The 21,160-nt window shown below is 35.7% G+C and overlaps 1 protein-coding gene across 2 annotated transcripts in view; it reads left to right on the top strand.

Moving 5' to 3' along the window:
- The window catches only part of LOC125862635 (glycine--tRNA ligase, chloroplastic/mitochondrial 2), a 47,542-nt gene that overhangs the window by 22,055 nt on the left and 4,327 nt on the right, over positions 1-21,160 (top strand). For both annotated transcript variants that reach the window (XM_049542756.1, XM_049542763.1), the window contains 11 exons: positions 1,617-1,665; positions 7,494-7,556; positions 7,649-7,738; positions 7,816-7,902; positions 8,569-8,640; positions 8,745-8,803; positions 8,956-9,049; positions 9,817-10,035; positions 12,444-12,538; positions 13,526-13,616; positions 13,690-13,794. In XM_049542756.1, the coding sequence (XP_049398713.1) occupies positions 1,617-1,665; positions 7,494-7,556; positions 7,649-7,738; positions 7,816-7,902; positions 8,569-8,640; positions 8,745-8,803; positions 8,956-9,049; positions 9,817-10,035; positions 12,444-12,538; positions 13,526-13,616; positions 13,690-13,794 (1,024 nt within the window). The remainder of the gene's footprint in view (positions 1-1,616; positions 1,666-7,493; positions 7,557-7,648; positions 7,739-7,815; positions 7,903-8,568; positions 8,641-8,744; positions 8,804-8,955; positions 9,050-9,816; positions 10,036-12,443; positions 12,539-13,525; positions 13,617-13,689; positions 13,795-21,160) is intronic.

Genomic DNA, 21,160 nt, shown 5'->3' with positions numbered 1-21,160 from the left:
CTGAAGAAAAATGTTTTTTTTAAAACACGGTTGAAAGAAGTGCAAGAGTAAAGGCTTCTATACTCGAATTGACTGAAGTAGAAAAAAATACTTACTTACTATAAAGAACCACCTTTTTCTCCCCAAAAATTAACTTTTATTGACCTGAAAATGAGGGATGTTTATTCTTTTACATTCATACAAAAGCAATTTTTAGTACATATCTGCTTTGCTTTGACGAGAAATACCAGTCGGATACACTCACCGTTCATTAGTTTGAGCATGTATTTTTCTCTTCAAATTTCGTAACTCATCGCACACATTAGAATATTAATTATGCCAGTTTAAAATGTTCTTTTTATTGATTAGCATAGTAATGCACGTGCAACACACATGTCTAGTCACTAGTTTATTGAATAAGAGAAAACTGCAGATAAGGATATAGACATTGAGCTATGACAAAAAAGATAAACCTGATCGGTTTTGTCCATTTTTAGCAAACTCTGAAGCTCCAGCCAGGTTGTCTTTCTTCTTCATTAAGCGATCTCATAAGTGTCTTTCTGAAGGCTTCCAACTTAATCATGATAATTTGTGTCCACGGAATTCAGTAACTGTTAAAGTAGAAGGAAAAACTCTCTGTTAGATGTGTTTATTTGAGTGGAAAACGAAAGTTTAGTAGAAGAAAGTAGTGATTGGTCTCAGCTTTCTTTCAATGTCCTACTATTTTGGGGCACTTAACTTGCAGGACAGTTTTTCTTGAAGTTGACTTTGTCATACACTTGGTTGTCTTTGTTTTTCTTTCTTTGAAACTTCCCAGTATTGATGTTTTGTATCTACTTAATCAATACAAGCTTGCTATGGTCTTGGAACTTTTAGCAACTTATAAGCTGTAAGTGGTGAGCTGTCGTGATCCTTTATTCTCTAGCACCACTTCATGAAAAGGTCTCACTATTAAAAGGATTAAGCCTTATCTACTTCCCTTTTTTTTCCACCAGCATCAGCTTTCTGCCTCTGATACATGGCCTCCTTCATGCTTATCAATGGTCTCTTAAGGCTAGGAAATAAATGTGATTCCTGAAGCTTCGATACCATGTTACGTAAAAGAGGAGCTTTTTGAGAGATGGAATTTGCTTGATTTGTTTCTTCAAAACTCTTGCAGATTAAATAGTATCTTGACGATGCAAAAGAAATGAAAACCTCTAATTGTATCCCCTATATAGATTGACTAGCCAGTCTTTCCATATTTACATTCTCATCCGGCTGCAACAGTTGTAAGGTTTTTTTTCATTGAAATTTTATACTTCAACTTTTTCTCTTTTGAAATTTGCAAGAGTTTAAGCTTTGAATTTCATTTTCCAAATAACCTTATTTCAGAATGCACCCGGGTTGAGTTCACCGAATTTTGTTCATTAATGGAATTCAATATCTTGAATTTGTTCACAGCCCTGTGCAATTCTAAATACGTACTGGGAGCACATGTTTTTGGATGAGTACTTGGAGAGTTGGAATGCATATATTTTTGTGCATTTATCAGTAGTGATACTGCTCTTATGTGATTAGTGTTTGTTTTTCCTTTTTACTGGTTTTACGGTTTTTGGTTTGTCTCTTACTACTGTATTTCTTTGATTTTGCTACAGTGGAAATGTATCTCATGGTCTACGCAATACTCCATCAGCTACAGTTAAGGTCTGTTACAAAAATGTAGATTTATCTTTTGGAAGCTCTTCCACTCTTGTCATCAAGCTCAAATATTAGAACCTTATCATCCTTTAGGTGCATCTGCTGTGTGTTCTCTCTTATTACATTTGAAAATCAAGGAAATTGATATTGTCATATCTTCAATATGTTTACATTTATTAAATTTGAGTATGCAAGCAACATTCACGTCCTCTATTTCAATCTTGTTCTATGGGTCCACATTGCCTTGCGGCAGTGCCTGATCATGTTTGTCTCAGGAGAGCATGCTTAATCAATCTTAGGGTAGTGCCAAAACAATTTATTTAGGCAATATTTCTCAGCGGTAATATTCAAGGAGTACTATTCTGACAACACTATTCCAGTAGTACTTCCGCAACGTCTATTAACTGGTGTATACTCCAATCAGTATTTGGAGGTCGTAGAATTATTAAGTCTGGTTGGAAATACTCTATGAGAAGCAATATACATTGAAGTTATCTGGGTCAAGTGGCATGGGGACGGTAGTGTGAACTGTTCACACTTAAGGCACAACACCATAAGCTACATGAATGGCCTTCTCTCTCTATGTAGGTAGCAACTCTGATGTGGTGGGAGATTCTGAAATGGTTTTTCCTTCGGTGTACAATTCCAGGCATCGTGGAGTAGGGCACTATTTAGCTGGGTCTTCAGAGAATGGAGGAGAAAATGAAGGACATGAGTGTGGCTCCACTAGTACTTATGTGAGTCCTAAAGAGGAAAAGAAATATGAGAGCTTTTCAAGGAATAAAATATGTTTTTTATACCGTTGATAAGTAACCTATCGTTCCTAATTTTTGGTTGCACACATGAGATTTTAGTGAGTATAGAAAATTGGGTGTATTCTGCAGAGAATCATATTTTGTTGATTTTATACTTTTTGGTATATCTCTTGTATTCGCGAGCATTAAATGTCTCACATTTGTCAAGGGAGTAGGTTGTTCTCTCCTTTTACGGTCTTGGCTAATCTCGAATTACTGACTAGCTTTTGAGGTTAAACTAAATATTCATTTTCTTAACATGGCATCAACTGGACATAGAGAAGGCATATGACCATGTTAATTGGGAGTATTTGCTTGGAATTCTACATAGTATGGGTTTTGGGAGGAAGTGGATAAGATGGATAAGGTTCTGCATTAGCACTGTCAAGTTCTCAATACTAATAAATGGTTCTCCTGAAGGTTTCTTTCCAGCAAGCAGAGGCTTGAGACAAGGTGATCCACTCTCACCTTTCTTATTTTTACTAGTCATGGAAGGCCTGAACAGTATGATTAAAACAGCACATAGGAATGATTGGATAAGGGGTTTTAATGTGGTCAAAGAGATGAATACTAGATTGGAAATCACCCATCTGCAATATGCATATGACACTTTGATTTTTTGTGATGCAGAAGACAGCCACTAAGGATAGTTCTCATACTATTTGAGTCGGTATCAAGGTTGCACATTAATTGGAGAAAGAGTCGCATCTTTCCAATCAATGATGTGCCCAGAATACAAAATCTGGGGGATCTTTTGGGTGGAGAAATAGGGCAGTTACCAGCAACATACTTGGGTATGCCTTTGGGTGCCAATAGCAAATCCAAAGAGATATGGAATGGAGTAGTGGAAAGATGTGAGAAAAGATTGTCTAGGTGGAAGTCTCAATATTTATCAAGAGGTGGTAGATTAGTGCTGATTAACTCAGTCCTGGATGCATTACCAACTTACTTAATGTCAGTTTTTCCCCTTCCAGCAAAGGTGGAAGAAAGAATTGATGCTCTGAGAAGGAATTTTTTGTGGCACGGTGAGAAGGAATATAAAGGTTTCCACCTAGTCGAATGGAAGACACTGCTACTATCCAAGAAGCAAGGAGGACTGGCAATCAAAAATATTAGAAAGCAGAACAAAAGTCTTCTCATGAAGTGGTTGTGGAGATTTCCTTTAGAAGATCAATCTTTGTGGGGTAGGGTGATCCAGGCCAAATATGGGAAGGAAGGACCCTGGAAGACTAAGGAAGTGACATCCACATATGGAACCAGTTTGTGGAGATCAATTAGAAACTTATGGCATGGTTTCTATGCAAAAACTGAATGTAATGTGAACAATGGGAGGAAGATCAGGTTTTGGGAAGATAACTGGTTAGGGAATGGAAGCCTCAAACGCTTGTTCCCGGATATTCATCACCTGAACCAACAACAAGAGTCGACTCTTTATGAAGTTTGGTCTGAACATGGATGGAACCTTACCTACAGAAGACTGATGCAAGACTGGGAGGTGGAAAGATTGGCTGAATTTTATGGAACACTTGATCAGTTCTTAGGATTCAAGGATGGAGAAGACACTCTTAAATGGAAATGTCATAATAAAGGTTTATTCACTGTTAGTTCTGCATATAGAATTATGAATCAGATGGGATCCCAAGTTAACTTTCTGCCTTGGAAGCTTATATGGAAGGTTAAAATACCATATAAAGTGGTAGTTTTTACTTGGTTGGTGGTGAAAGAGGCTGTACTTACACAAGAGAATCTTATGAAGAGGGGAATACAAATGTGCCCAAGATGCTGTTTTTGTGAGCAGGTTGCAGAGACAATTAATCATCTGTTCTTACATTGTAAAGTGGTTGGCCAGCTGTGGAATTTGTTTACTAGCTTCAGAGGTATAAGTTGGACTGTTCCAGGGAGAACAGGACAGGCTTTAGAAAGCTGGAATATGGAGGGTAGTGGCAGCACAGACAAGAGTATATGGAAAATTGTCCCAGCTGTTATTTGGTGGACCATATGGAAAGAAAGGAATTCTAGGAATTTTGATAACAAGAGCAGCCCTCTGCACAAGATTAAAATGAACTGCATTATCACTTTTTGCTATTGGTGTAGTTCAGAGTATATAGATGACCCTGTGGCTATTGTAGACATTCTAGGGTCCTTATAAAGATGAAAGGAGGATCTAGGGATAGTTTCTCTTTTTTCTTCTTTTCTTTTCTTTATCTTTTGTTTATGCCCGACACACATGTGTGGAGGGACGATATGATGTAAATTTTGGATACCTGCTTTGAGCTGATGATTGATATACAAATGTTACCTTTATCAAAAACATGGCATCAAGCTGAACTTTGGTAAGCCCACTGAACAATCATCTTCTCTCTTATCTACTGCATTGCTTTAGGATTCTCTCTCTCAACTCAATCTATCGGCCGCTCTGGGATTCTCTCATCTCTCTCTCTCTATCTCTCTCTCTCTCTCTCTCACACACACACTCACACGTAATTTAGCCCATCAAACTTTCTCTTTCAAGTATAGGAATGCTTTAGCTAGTTTTCACTTTGTTATTTAAGCTATATCTAGTTTTCCCCTGAGTTGCGCTGGCTCTTCATTTTTGTTCACCCGGGTCAACATGAGACGGTGCGGGTGCGGGATACGTGTGGGATTCAGTCAACCCACATTGGATACTTTGACCAGAGTCCATGGGCAAATTTTGGGGAAAATTGAGATTTTAATAAAAGATAAAATAAATTTATGACATGAGAAATTCCATAAATATTATAGTCCCTTTGTCTCTTTTTTTAACTTTTCCTGTTGGTCAATATTCGTTATCTCATGTTTCAAGCCAAACAGAGAAACTAAGAATTCAAGCGGCTGTGTACTTGTGTTCTGACTTTTGGTAGACAGTGGCAGCGGTCTGTAAGGAGAGTTGGTGGAAGGCTTTGAATGACTTTCTTTTGTTTTTTGAGGGGAAGAACCAGAGTGTGTGATAGAAGAAGTTGGGGTCTTTCGAAATTTAGAATATCGTTATATCTCTATTTTATAATTTTGGGTTGTTTAGCCAAATCCCAGCACCCTTATCCCTACCTAGATCCGTACCCCCAAATCTTAAAATTTAAATTTTGCCGAATCCGACCGTTGGATTCGAATCCGCGTCAGAAACCCGCACCCGAGTCCAAGCAACTTAGGTTTTCCCAAATTATTTAACTGGTACATAGTGTTGGCAAACTTCAAACAAAAGCATTACTGCCCTCCTCACTGGTTCTTCTCCTTCTCAAAACTAATTTGGATCATGTGTATTCTCTAAAATTACCAAAGTTCATGATCCGAATTAATCAAGAAGCTCATATTTATAATAGGGAAAAACCAGTGTTATTAAAAGCGAAAAGCGCAAAAAAGCTCTAAGGTCCGTGGGGGCTTTTAAGTGCAAAGCGCAAATAAAGCGTGGACTTTGATGAAAAAAGGCGCAAAGGGAGAAAAAAATAAAATGTGTATGTTTAGTCCTAGACTAATAATTATAAACATGAATGACAAATATATGACCAAAGAAATTGAAAGAAAATTATGATAAAGTGAAATATCAATTGTTTAGTGTCATTTCTTCATAAGAGGCTCATTGACAAAAAGATTGTTTGAACTGACCACTTTTTTCTCGCATTGTTAACTCTCATTAAATGGAGTGTATCTAAAGGTAATATTCTTTTGGTCTTGCAATTAGAGCTGGATAGCATGGAGTCATGGACAAACAAAAACCACTCTCAGTTTGAGACAAACATGTCTGAAACTTTAGACATTGGTAGTTCAAAGTTCAGTCGCGTATATCTGGAGTATGGCTATGACAAGTCAAACTTTAGTGGCAGATGTCTAAAGTTCAGACAAAAACGTTTGAAGTTCGCGTCAAACTTCAGGCACAATTTGTAACTTTGGACGCGGATTTTGTAAGTCACATATGTCTGAAGTTGAGTCTAAAGTAACCAGACATACACAAGTTTATGAACTTAGGCAATGACATTAATCGTTTATCTGTAAGCTTTCCCCCCTTTCAAGTTACTTCTTAGCCTGTTGGGCCTACTCTTCTCTATGTTTGAGGTCCCCCCTAATCATATTGAGCTTGATATCGATCTATCTATCCGAATCTCTCTTCTATCTTCACACATAAAAAAGACAAATAAGGGAAAATAATATTCAAGAAAAAAAATATTAAATCCACATGTAATCTTATAATAGGGCTACATGTGTGAGAGGATGTTGGAAAATGCTACCACTTGTTCTTTAGTGGTTATGTAAGAGTTTCCAAAGGGTTCTAATATGTTGGGCTACTCATTCGTTGCCTTAAGCTTTTGAGTTGAGTATTTCAATTTTTTCACACGGTATTAGAGCCATCCCCATCCCTATTCCCATCTCCATCCCTATTCCTTGGTTTACCTAATATTTGCTCCCTTGTTATATTGTCTATGCACCAGATGCTATGTTTTCTGCACTTTTTTTTTCTTCTTTGTACTCGAATTTTCTACTCTTGAGCCGAGGGTCTTTCGAAAACAACCTCTCTACCTTCACGAGGTAGTGATAAGGTCTGCATACACTCTACCCTCCCCTGACCCCACTTGTGGGATTTCATTGGGTATGTTGTTGTTATTGTTACCAGATGCCCAATCTTGAGCGTGTGGGGGAGGACAGTTATTAAGTTTCTCACATTGGTTGAGAATGTGCTATCATATCCTTAGATAATCTTGCACAATCCCACCTCTTGAGCTAGGATTTGAGGTTGAGTTAGGCGCAAACTTCATTTTCTTAACAATGAGTTTTCTCCCAACTGTAAATAATTTTCTTTACCATATTAGGAAGAAATATTTACCAGTGTAGAGGATAAATGATAATCATGGTATCTTACGTGGTCCAACAGTCCTATACGTTGTTAATATTTGATTCAATTCAAGTTCCCTTTTCTTTTTCTCTATTTTAAATATTTTTTTGCGATTCATTGCTTCACTTTAAAGGAGAATTGCTATACTTCCTCTACCCTTGGAAACAAAATCTCTGATTTTCTACAAAATACTGCAGATATTGGATGCAGAAGCCTATGCAAATGTAATGCAGGATGCTGGGATTCTTGCTGATGTCGAGGTAATGCAAGTTCTGCATAAACTTCCATTTATACTTACTATTACTATGCTTGTTGATGATCTTTTTGACGTCTAACCATCATCAAATATCAGCATCGCAAGAAAACAATTACAGAGAAATCAAATGATTTAGCAAAAAGTGTACATGGACATATTGTAATGAAGAGTGATTTGCTTGATGAGGTAATGCATGAAGTTCCACACTTTTCCTATCCAATTGTCAGATAGAACAGTATTTAAGCATTTTCCTCAATGCTTAGGTCGTGAATCTTGTTGAGGCACCACTCCCTGTACTTGGCAAATTTGATGAGTCCTTCTTAGAGCTTCCAAAGGAGCTACTTATAATGGTAAACTCTCATATTATTTGGAACTTCAATTGTTATCTCTTCTGTATTCATTTGTGATATTATAAGGGTTGAGCAAAAGATGCTACTGTCTTTGGGTGAAGGAAATAAGCATGGATATTCTTCTTGTTGACTATGTCTTTTTAACCCATCTCTCTCTCTCAGTATCAGAAATTTAGATGTTAACAGTTTCTGGGAGTAACGTTATCCTTCTGGTACTGTAGGCTTAAATGCTATAAGAGCTTTTTTTTTAATGGCTAGACACTATTTGTGTCTACTTCCTTTTCTTGACCAATGATAATATCCTACTATTTCTCTTTCTTTTGGTTATCCAAAAACCAATTTCGTAATTCCTATAAAACTTCTTATCATTGCAATACGTGGAGGAATATAAATGGACTTTCATGGATCCATTCATATCGGTTATCATCAGTGACTGTCAAGCATGGCATTGATTGCAGGGTCGTTGAAGGGTGCTGGTTAAGAATAATGTTCTCTTTGTCATTTTCCTTGTGTTACATGTCATTATTTTCTAGCATTTCTGAAGCTCTCATTATGTTAAAAGAAAAGGGGCAGCCCGGTGCACTGAAAGCTCCCTCTATGTGCAGGGAAACTCTTTATTATGTTGAGTTGGTAAAAACTTTTTTTTTTTTTTTTTGCGTTATGCAGGTGATGCAGAAGCATCAGAAATACTTTGCCATGACTGATGAGAATGGGTTACTGTTGCCATACTTTGTCACAGTGAGATCCTTACTATGTTGTTTCTGTGGCAAATTGTTACCTGCTTAGCTTAAAGTGAGATGTTAGCTTGTAATTGGTAACTTGATATGGATTTAACTTTTCAGGTTGCAAATGGATCAATTGATAACAAGGTAGTTAGAAAAGGAAATGAAGCTGTGCTAAGGTTACTATCCTTTAGTTAGGCTCTTTCCTTCATATTTCTAAAGTTTTGGATCTAGGTTCTACTTGCACTATTATATTTTACTTGATCCCGTATCAGCTTACTTTATGATAACTGGTATATGCTTAAAGATGTAAACTGCATGCACATTGCAGAGCTCGATTTGAAGATGCAAAATTTTTCTATGCAATGGACACAAATAGAAAATTTTCTGAATTCCGTACGCAACTGAAAGGGATTCTTTTCCATGTAAGTCTTAGAATTCCATCTTGACTGTCCTCTTTTTTCCTGTTACGGTTTGACGCTTCAAATTTCTATAATACTCTAGCTCTCGTTGGCCTCTCTAATTGGGGAATTGTTATCTAGAGCTAAATTTAATTTCAAGTTAAAGTATTGAAATCCTTATTCTGTGTGTAAGTCTTACTGAATTGATTGTTATCAAATCTAAAATTAGTCTTTTTGATGTACATACCAGCTTTGCGCAATCAATGAAATCTGACTTTTATTTAAAATATATCAACTATGAAATTGTAATCTCATAAGGTATATTTGACTAGTGCGTCAAGCAAAATTTCTATAAATGGACCTTGAGCCTAACTCAACCCCAAAAGCTAGCTCTAGAGGTGAGGGATTGCCTAAGCCATATAAAGAGACCACCACTCCATAATTGGGCAATGTGGGTCTCTTCAACACTCCCAGGCACGCCTAGGACTGACATAACATTTGGAGCGTGGACAAATTTTTTTGGGGACCCTGCTTTGGAAAACCAAGAATTGGCCCTTCTCTGAACACCATGTAAAGAAATGGACCTTTGACCTAACTTAACCTCAAAAGCTAGTTCAAGAGGTGTGGATAGCCTAAACCATACAAAGAGACCATCTCTCCCGTAAGAGCCCTATGTAACACTCTTCAACAACAATAATAGTTTCTCTAATTCTTGCAAATTTGTTAGTTCTTAGCCCTTAATTTCTGCTGATCTCTAGTAGTTTTCGCTAAACGATAACTCCTCTTCACAGGAGAAGCTTGGGACTATGCTAGACAAGATGACACGAGTTCAGAATTTGGCTAGTGAAGTTGGGTTGTCTCTTGGATTAAGTGAAGACAAACTCAAAGTCATCCAAGATGCAGCCTCATTAGCCATGGCGGATCTTGCAACTGCAGTTGTTACAGAGTTCACTTCTCTTTCAGGGACAATGGCACGCCACTATGCACTTAGAGATGGCTATTCAAAGGAGGTAGTGAGAACCAAATTTTTTATGGATACTTTTGTGACTAGTTGAGTATTCAGTTGTCACTTGATCCTAGTTTTTCGTTTTTGATTATCTTCTAATTGTATTTGCTAACTGATCATATGCATATTGTGTTTATTCTAAATATTCATCCCCTTTACTGTTACCTTTACGGCTTTATCTTAAAAAAAAAAAATTCATCCCCTTATATCTGGTCTGTGATTTAATTGCTTCACTAGTACTACTGTAAAAGAGGCGTCTTCCAAAGCACTGGGGGGATGAGGTTAGGCTGATCTTTGTTCCTTTTAGCAGGAGTGGTTCTCTTGGATTTAGCCTTCAATAATATTGAATTCCAAGGGAATCAATATTTAATTCGTGTTTTTTTTTTTTTGATAACCGAGAAATCCGTCTGTGACCCGCCCTTTGGACCAATCACAGCCTTCTAAACTCGGTGGATAATGGGCCCGCCCCTCTACCCTTCTCCATTTAATTCGTGTTTAGCAGGGAATTATCAACATCAAAAGAGTTTTATTTCAAAGAGATGGGAAATTTCGTAGCAAATATGTTAGAATGTTAATAGAATTCTTTGTTCTATCCTTTTGTTTAGCATACAACAAGAATTTCTTTTAAATTGGAAGAAGAGTACAGTAAAGAGGACCAGGTGTTTGCAGGCTAGAGAAACTGGGGGCATGGTGTGCACTCCACTTTTGCTGAAGATAAGTCAAGTGAAATTCTGAAAGAGGCCTATGGCCTTACAGCACATAGTTGACAAAAGAACGACCGTATGGTGTTTCAACAACAACAAACCCAGTGTAGTACCATAAGCAGGGTCTGGGGAGGGTTGAGTGTAGGCAGACCCTTACCCCCTACCTCGAGGAGGTAGAGAGTTTTTTTTTTTTTTTGAGAATTGGTAAACTAGGAGGTAGAGAGGTTGTTTCCGGAACACCCTTGGCTTGGGTAACGAACATCAAAGCAGCTAAAAGAGAAATTCGAAAGTAAAGAGGACATAGAAAATAATAGGGAAAATATAACATAATTCAAAAGAGGAGCAATAACAATAACCAACTAATGTGATAACTGAAGCACAGTAAATAACGAGGATTTTTGGTAGAAGAAATGTAGAGGAAGATTGGTGGCAGAGTATCCCAGCTTGTATATGGTGGATTGTATGGAAGGACAGGAACCTTAGACATTTTGAGAACAAGATCATCCTATCCAGAAAATTAGAATGAACTGCCTCAACCTTCCTTGTTTTTTGAGTAAACAGGATCTGTGGAGGGGGGGGGGGGGGGGGGNGGATATTGTAGAGTTTAAAGATAGTTTGGAAAATACTAGACAGACAAGGCACTCCCATGATCCTTCTGTGTCTGGTAACAGTTCTCCTCAACACCTGATTTGTAGGTTTTAGTCTTTTGTTTGAATATGAAATACAAAATACCCTTTTCAAAAAAAATAAAAATAACGAGGAGTAACAAAATTCGTAAGACAGGCAACTACGAGAAAAATGCTACTACCACTAGTATAAACAGGGAAACAGGTACAATGCACCAACATACCACCAAGCCTATCCCGCTAGGAAACGAGATAATGCTCAACTTCCTACTAACCTTCTACCCTAATCTGCGACCTCCATAACTTCTACGGATGCAATCTTGGTGTAGCTAATAGGTCCAGAATTGAGTTATTGTCCTTGATATTTTGTGAATTTGAATATCTACCTTTTCTATAGATTCCTCTAACTTTCTGTTTAATGCACCAAATCTTGGAATTCTAAATTTTCAAGCTTTATGCTTTGAAGACAATAAAGGAAGGAATCTGAAATCAGGATGTCTTCGTTCCTCCTCTAACTTTCTGTCCAATGCACAAAATCTAGAATTCTAAATTTTCAGGTTACTCTCTGAATATCATAAAGAATGAACCAGAAATCAGGATGTCTTCATTCCTCCTTAATACATAAATGTGTCTTCTTCTGTTGGCTTATATGATTGCATTCACATGGATTTATGCACTCCTGTCACTAGCTTCATGAGGTAAAGACGTGCAATATCAGTTGTTTTTACAGAGAAAGTTGTGATGTACTTTGTCAAATACAAGCTTGATGCATAATATTGCTGAGTGTTTTTTTGAATATATCACTCAATTACTTTGTAGTACCAATATTATGTAATACGTCATACACTTGGCCAAAGGCTGAAGCGCAGGTTTATTATTTCAAAGAATTGCCTGCTATTTAAATTTATTGAAACTAAGGCTCACTATTTCAAATAACTGCCAGCTATTTAACTTTGTATGCAAATTCTCATTTTTGATTAAAAATAAATTTTAGTTTCGCACTTTTGTGATTTATTTCAATGTATTGATGTTCTTTTCATGTTATCTGACTGCATTAAATTTTCCTGTAATGTGCTTTACAGATTGCAGAGGCATTGTTTGAGATCTTACTTCCACGATTTTCTGGAGATATTCTCCCAAAAACTGAAGTTGGGTCTGTTTTGGCTATTACTGATAGGTATGACTAATGCTTGCTATCTTTCAGTTTAGGTCATTTCAGATGATCATTAGGATTATGGAAATGCAACGTTCATGACACTCTGTGTCACATGAATTGCTTCAAGTGGTCTAAACAAAATATGGTACATCTTTTGTATTGCAAATATTTTTCGAGACTAAGACCATCATTGAATGATTCGTATTTTTTTGTTGATCAAGTAAGGTTTTCATTGATAATAACAAGGCCAAATTTGCCGTATACATGAGTATACCACAAAGGAGAGACGTACAAAATATGGTCCTCTCCGAAAGGCACCAAATCCTCTATACAAACAGGAACTACATGGGTGCACCAAAGGAAAATAAGGGGTCGGAGACTACTCCTTAATTGAGCAAAGCTCATCTCCACCACTTCAAATACTCTCCTATTTCTCTCTTTCCAAATGACCCACATTAGAGCTAGAGGAATAACATTCCACGCCTTGTGCCTTCTCCTCACTCCATTCTTCCAACTGAACATTAACTCCTTCACAGATCTTGGCATTACCCAAGTGAAGCCAAACCATGTAAATATATCATCTCATAACCTTGAGGCTAATTTGCAATGTAACAAAATATGATCCACATCCTCACCAGTCTCCTTACATTCATATTTGAGACATGGCAAGTGTTTTGCATTATTAACTTAAGGGAGAAATTTGCATATGCACCGAAAAGTGTTGTACTCATAATCATCTTCTACCTGGTTGTCTGTTATCTACTAAACCAGATTAGCCTTAGCTTGATTTCGTGTCAAGGCTTGCCTTAACAGGCTGATCTTAGAGATTATCTACCACTGATAGTGCATGCAAAATTTCCTTTATATTGCAGTGCTGTTACATGCTTTAACTTGCATGCACTTCTTATCCTTGTGATATTATGATGAATGTCTTATCTTGAATTTTATTCTCTTGGCATTGTAGTTGCCAATTTTTGTCGTCTCTCAGATAGTGCATTTCGACTGCAGGCTTGATAGCATTGTTGGCTTATTTGCTGCTGGCTGTCAGCCAAGCTCAAGTAATGATCCATTTGGCCTGCGACGGATCTCCTACGGTCTTGTATGTCTCAATTTTGAACAACCTGGTTCATTTGAAGAATTGTCAAAGTAATACTTGCTTTTGTTTTTCATAGGTGCAACTCTTGGTTGAAATTGACAGAAATGTGGACTTACGACAGGCTTTAGAACTTGCTGCTGCAGTGCAACCCATTGAAGTTGATGTCAGTACAATCAATGATGTAAGATTGCCGCCCTTTGCTTAGTTTGTTTAGATGATTACAGAAGTAGTGACTTGATTCTGTCTCCGTTGGTCTGGGTTCTATAGAAGGGTAAGTATGCCCCCTTTCAGCTGCCTGTTCATAATACCTCTGTTGAAATAAAGGATAAAATCCACCAGCCGCAGTACATCCTGTAGGCTGTATAATTTAATATGCTGTGTACTACTCCCTCCGTCCCATATTACTTGTCACATTTCCCCAACTAGAAATGGTGAATTACCCCAGAATCAATGCAGATAATAGGTCCATGTTGGAGGCTCCTTTTGAACCATAAGAAATTCTAGAAATCATTAAGGCATGTGCTGGGGATAAAGCCCCCGCCCAGATGGTTATTCAATGGAATTCTTCAAACAATGTTGGGATGTCATCAACTCAGACTTGGTTGGAGCAATTCAAAACTTTCATGAGAAATTTTTCTTTGAAAAGAGTTTGAATGCAACCTTTGTAGCCTTCATCCCAAAGAAAGTGGGTGCTGAGGAACTAAAAGACTTCAGACCCATTAGTCTTATTGGGGGAGTGTACAAGATCATTGCAAAGCTTCTAGCAGAAAGACTCAAGAAGGTGATATATAGTCTAGTGGATAGACAACAAATGGCTTTTATCAAGGGTAGGCAAATTATGGATGCTGTTTTGATAGCCAATGAATGTATAGAGTCCAGAGGAGCAATAAGCCAGGAATTGTATGCAAGTTGGATATACAGAAAGCTTATGACTTTCTAAACTGGGACTTTCTCACCCGAATGCTGGAAACGATGGGGTTTGGGGCCCAATGGATTAGATGGATAAAGCATTGTATTGGCATTGTCAGGTTCTCTATACTTGTTAATAGAGTGAAGAGGCCTGAGACAGGGGGATTGGGGGCTTCCAAGCAGGAGAACTATCTAATTTGGAGATAAATCATCTACAATATGCAGATGACACATTGGTGTTTTGTGAAGTAGAGGCAAAACAAATTCTGATATTGAGGGTTATTTTTGTCATTTTTGAAGTTGTCTCTGGTCTCCACATAAATTGGGGGAAAAGCTTCATCTATCCTATCAGCAGTGTGATTAATATAGATGTTTTCGCCAATAAACTAAGAGGCAAGGTTGGGGAGCTTCCAACTACTTACCTAGGCATGCCATTGGGAGCTAAAAGCAAATCCAAAGGCATATGGAATGGGGTCCTGGAGAAATGTGAAAAGAGACTTACTAACTGGAATTGCCAGTACTTGTCCTTGGGAGGAAGATGGACTTTAATCAACAGTGTGATGGATGCATTACCCTCTTATATGATGTCTATATTTCCTATGCCTGTCAATGCATCTAAGAGCATTCATGCCCTTAGAAGGAATTTCCTATGGCAAGGCAGTGAAGACAAGAAGTTCCATCTAGTTAAATGAGAGGAACTGACTGTGAGTAAGAATATAGAAGGTATAGGCATCAAGAACATGAGGAAACAAAATTAGAGCCTAATGATGAAGTGGTTGTGGAAGTTTGCAAATGAATATCACATGCTCTGGAAAGAAATCATCACAACAAAATATGGTATGGAAGATAAGTGGATGACTAAAATGGTAAGTACTCCATATAAATGCACTGTTTAGAGGGAAACAAAAATTTATGGCCAGTGCTATATCATAGAACCAGGGTAGAAGTGGGTGATGGTTTAAAGACATCCTTCTGGGAGGACAAATGGAATGGGCAGTTCCTATGAAACAATTGCATCCTGAATTGTCTATTTTATGCCAACATCAACAGGTCACTGTGGCTACAATGTGGACTGGTAAGGATGGAATTTGTTCCTAAGGAGGAACCTTCATGACTGGGAGATAGACAAAGTGACAGATTTTCAAGATTCAGTAGCCTCATTCAACGACCTCGCTGAAAAGAAGGACTTGCTGATTTGGAAGAATGACACCGAAGGTCAATTCTTAGTAAATTCTATGTATAAGGAACCTAACAAGAATGCAGGACAGGAGACAGACTGGCCATGGAAGATGATCTGGAAACCAAAGGCACCCTACAAAGCAAGCTGCTTCATGTAGTTTTTGACAAAAGAAGCAGTTTTGACTCATAAAAATTTTAACAAAAGAGGATATCAGTTGACCTCTATATGTACTTTATGTGGAGCTAAGTTGGTTGGACTCGGGTGCGGTGTTCGACACGAGTGCAGATCTGCATGTTGGATCCTTCTTGATCTAATTTTTAAGATTCGGGGATATGGATCTAGATATGTATACGGGTGCGGGGACTCGGCAAAAAATATAATCTAGAAATAAAGTTATATGCATAAATATGAGACATTATGGAAAACTTACATGTTATTTTGTAGAGTACTAGGGTGTAGAAACAAGCAATTGAAGCTTTTATTCTCAATAATAAATATATAGGCGGCCGCAAGCATGTTAAGCTCTCCAAAAGGGCATGATTCATCCATTTTAAAATTTGGTTGACTCTTAAAATTTCACATGTGTCACATAAATTGAAAGACGGAGAGTAACAAATATTATTGAAAAATTACGTTAAATTTACTATAAATCACAATATGTAACAATTTACAACATTTTAAAATTATACAAAAATTTAGTTGATTCTCTTAATTTTATTTGTGCCACATAAATTGAGACAGAAAAAATAACAAATGTTGAGTCCGTGCTTGCACCTTGCTCGGATATATATATTACTATATAAGAAGAGTGAATAAATTCACTCCTATTTCGACACGTGGCACCAAAAAAAAAGGAGAGGATTGAACATAAGTGTGAATGTGAGGGTATTTAAAAATACCCTCACATTCACACTTATCTACTAAAAAATATATATATAAGTAGTAGATTTAAATATATTTAAAAATAATATAAGTAATACTATACTTAGTATGCTTAAAAATAGTAAAAACTACATAAAAAGTACTACATATCATATTACAATAATTAACAATTATTTGACACTTTCAATTCTATCAATGCCATATAAATTAGGATAAAAAAGGTAACATTTATATTCAAAAATAATATAAGTAATACTATACATTACAATAATTAATAGCTTAAATATTTAAAAGTTATATAAAAAATTTAATTGACTCTCTAAATTCTATTGCTACCACATAAAATGGATTATATGATAAACATATATTGTTTGAAATTGACGAAAAAGAAACTATAAATTACAATAATTAACAAAAAAAATTGTCGGCTCCAAAAAATCTATCAATTAAGAACATATATTGTTTCAAATTGACGAAAAAGAAACTATAAATTACAATAATTAACAAAAAAATTCTCTCGACTCCAACAAATCTATCAATTAATGCCACATAAATTGGGACATGGAAAATAACATATATTCTTTAAAAATTAAGTTCAAAATGTACTATAAAATACAATAATTAACAACTTAATATAGTAAAGAGACATATAAAAAATGGTTAATATTTGAAATTTTGCATGTGCCACATAAATTAGAACAAAGAGAGTAATAAATATTATTTTCAAAATTCTGTAAAAAAAAGGTACTACAAATCACAATAGCTAACAATTTAAAATATTTTTAGAATCATATAAAAATTTCAATAACTTCTCAAATTTCATAATATATGACATAAGAAGAGGGAATAACCAATATATTTATAAAAAGAAATGACATATAAAATGAAATGGACAGAGTATTAGTTTTTGAAAATGGAAAAGGACAAAACACATATAAAATTAAAAGACATATAAAAAAAAGTTGGTTTAACTCTCAAACATAAAAAGTAACATATGTTATTAAAAACTTTAATAAAAAGTACTATAATTTACAATAAATAATAACTTAAAATATCTACAAGACAACAAAAAAAAGACTAATTTTTGTACTGCTTGTGTCACATAAATTAGGATTGGGATGATTTTAAAATTTTAATTTTGGTTATACATTATAAAATAGCCGAAAAATTGAATGATATAATTTTTTTAAAAATAAGCGAATGAATCGTCCTATCGATAACCCTAATGTTACTTATACTCTGTTTATTTTTACTTAAATTTAGAAAGATATGTTTCATTTCTACCCTCAATCTTTTCGGTACATTTATTTGCTATTTGAAATTAAAATTAAAAAGACAAATGACAAATAAGTTTTTATATTAGCTCACTTATGAGCAAAATATATTATAACAATCTTTACTAATTTTATAACAATACATAAACTATACTCTCTCCGTCCCATATTAGATGGACACTTCCAACTTTACACAGTGATTAAGAAATCATTAATACATTGGAAGACTTCACCATTTTACCCTTTGTTTATATCAATGCACATCAAAATGAGTTACAAAAAATACACATACAATATAGGAATGGTCATATTAATTGTAGGGTAAAATGGAAAAGAATTAATTAATTCTATCCTAATTTAATAAGTGCTCAAATAATATGAAAAATTTTTTTTTAGTAAGATTCTCATCTAATATGGGACGGAGAGAGTAATAATATAACTTTATTAATGTTGGGCCCGGGCAGTGCCCGGGCTTTCCTTACTAGTATATATATAGCAGCTAAAGTACTAAAATTCAATTTAGATGATAAATTTTATATATAAATATCTCTCTCTCTCTCTCTCTCTATATATATATATATATATATATATATATATATTACGTGTCAGCTAAAATGACTAAAATTCAATGTAAGATAATAAATTTGTCTCCCTCATCTTCTACTCTTCTTGATCTTTGTTCCTCTGCAATCCGCTTGGTCTTCTCTCCTCCATCTTCTTCCCAAACAAATTTCCAATATTTGTGTTTTTCCCCAACTCACGACACACAAAGTCTAGTAGTTCACCAATGCATCACCGATTTCTCGACATCTCTATTCCAAAATATCTTGCAACAACCACATGACCAAGAATATTTACCAAGAAAAAAGCTTCAAAGGAGACAAAAGGATTAGTATATATTACTATATAACAACATAATTCAAGGTATTTTGTTTCCGATCTACTCAAATATTTACTTTTAGTTATCAAAATTACTATTTTTTCTCCAAAGTATTGGTCAACACACATGATCTCATTTGATCGGATCCGACACAAATCCCACACCCTTACCCGTGTCAGTGTTGTGTCGACACGGGTGCGACACCGAAATTGCCGAGTCCGATCAACTTAGATGTGGAGAGCATGCAGAGACAATTAACCATCTTTTTTTGCACTGTACATGGACATAACATTTATGGAAAATGTTCATCTGCCCAAAGGAGATAAGATGGGTGAAACCAGGGAAGCAACTAGAATAGAGATGACAATGCTTCAGATAAGGAGAAGCGATGGAAACTTGTCCCATCATGCATTTGGTGGACTATTTGGAAAGAGAGGAACAATAGGAGTTTTGAGAATGTGCAGAACAGCTTACAGAAGATCAAAATGAATTGCTTAGCTCTTTTTTATTTTTGGTGTAATGAAGATATATTAACTAGGACAGAAGACATCTTTGATGTGCTAGATTGTTTATAGGCAGCAGTTTAGATTAAGATTGTCTCTCTCTGTAAGTTGCAACACTTTTTGAGGGGGAGCTACACTTTTGGTTGTAGTATACCTGTGGATATATAGACTAAAGCTACCAGTTTCAAAAAAAATATTACTCCTCACATTTCCCTTTCACACGCCCTCTAAAACTTAAAAAATAAGAAGTATATTTTTGAGAAAATACATAAAATTACCCTGAACTTGGCAACCAAACTTACTTTAGCACTTTAATTTTACGGGAGCGTTTATTTACCCCCCCTATTTCATTTCATGTGTATTTAATACCACCAAACAGCTGAGATGGCCAAAACAGAAAAGAAAAAAAATTCCCCACCCACCCTCAATCACCGCCTGCCCCACCTCCTTCTTCAACCCCCACCCCACCTCCTTTCTCTTTCTTCAAAACCCCACCTACCCCCTCTAGCTGCTCGTCTCTCCTTTCTCAAACTCCCCACCCTATCCCTTTTCTCCTTCTTCAAACCCCACACCACACACAAAGTACACTTTTCTCATTAAACACATAGGAATAGAAAATCACAGAAACTTCAAGAACCACATAATTTTCTTTGTTCTTTACTTCTGTGATTTGATTTTTCATAGAAAGTTTTGGATTTTTTTGAAAAATAAAGATTCCCCATGAAAGAATATGAGGTTTTGTCGGGCGATATCCTGTGTAAATGGTTGTGAAATTCATTGCAAACTAATCTGTGTTTCTCTTGAATTAATTAAGAATTAGAACTTGAGTAGTATATAAAAAATATAAGAATGAGGAACACCAAAGACCGGCAATGGCACTAAGTGGCCGACGAGTAATGCAAGGAAAATTCATTGCTAATGACCTGAATTTTTCTTAAACTAATTAGGAATTAGGAATTAATTAGTGTTTAATATTAGGAAAAGAAAAAAATTGTGAAAAAGAAAGAAAGAAATTAAAAATCAAAATTTAGAGAATTTCTAATGTGGCTCTGACGTTGACGTGGTGCTTATGTGGTTCTGATGTGGCGATGATGTGGTGCATCTTGCCATTGTGAGACTGATATTATATTCCTAGTGTGGTATACATTCACTTCTAACTAGAATATGGGGTAAATAAATTCCCGTAAAGTTAAGGTACTAAAGTAAGTTTGCTTGCCAAGTTTGAGGGTGATTTTTATGTATTTTCTATATGTTTTACTAATATACCCTAAATTATACACTCTATTTATGAGCCTTATGCATCAATACCAAGTATACCTCAAAATAATAAACTCACATTAATGAAGTATTTAGATCGGTTAAGCAAACATTATTCGCTAGCATAGAATATATAAGTTGACCCTTTTTGCTAAGTTGGATTTTTCATTACACTGACAATCCTTTACTCCAAAATCTTTGCTAACTGTTAGTTTTGAAAAAAGTTCAACGCTAAATATTCTCAGAGCCAAAAGTTTCTGATGAATATATCAAATGATCAGCTTTTAATTCTTTAACAACCACTTCAACTTCTGTTGGATCCTCAATGTTGGATGATTAGTTTTTAATTCTTGCTCCATCTTTTTTTATAATTATATTCATGGGATTTCCTTTAAGAATAGTTCTTATAATAGATGCGCAAATGGTGGGAGTACTATTAATGCATACTAATTGTTACAGGAATAAGGTTAACGATAACTTTTTTGAACTATTCAAATTTACAATATTTCTGCATTGTGAAGTTTACTTTATTAAAACAATTAATTTTAAGGGCAATGTGTCAATAATTTAATTAATTCTATCTTTGTTTTGGAAATTGACATTCTGGGATGGATAATTTAAATAATGTCGACAAATAATATGGGACGGGGGGGGGGGGGGGG

This window comes from Solanum stenotomum, chromosome 1, assembly GCF_019186545.1.
Source record: "Solanum stenotomum isolate F172 chromosome 1, ASM1918654v1, whole genome shotgun sequence".
Lineage (NCBI taxonomy): Eukaryota > Viridiplantae > Streptophyta > Magnoliopsida > Solanales > Solanaceae > Solanum > Solanum stenotomum.
Note: the sequence above shows the minus strand (reverse complement) of the source record. Positions and strands in the feature narration are given on the sequence as shown.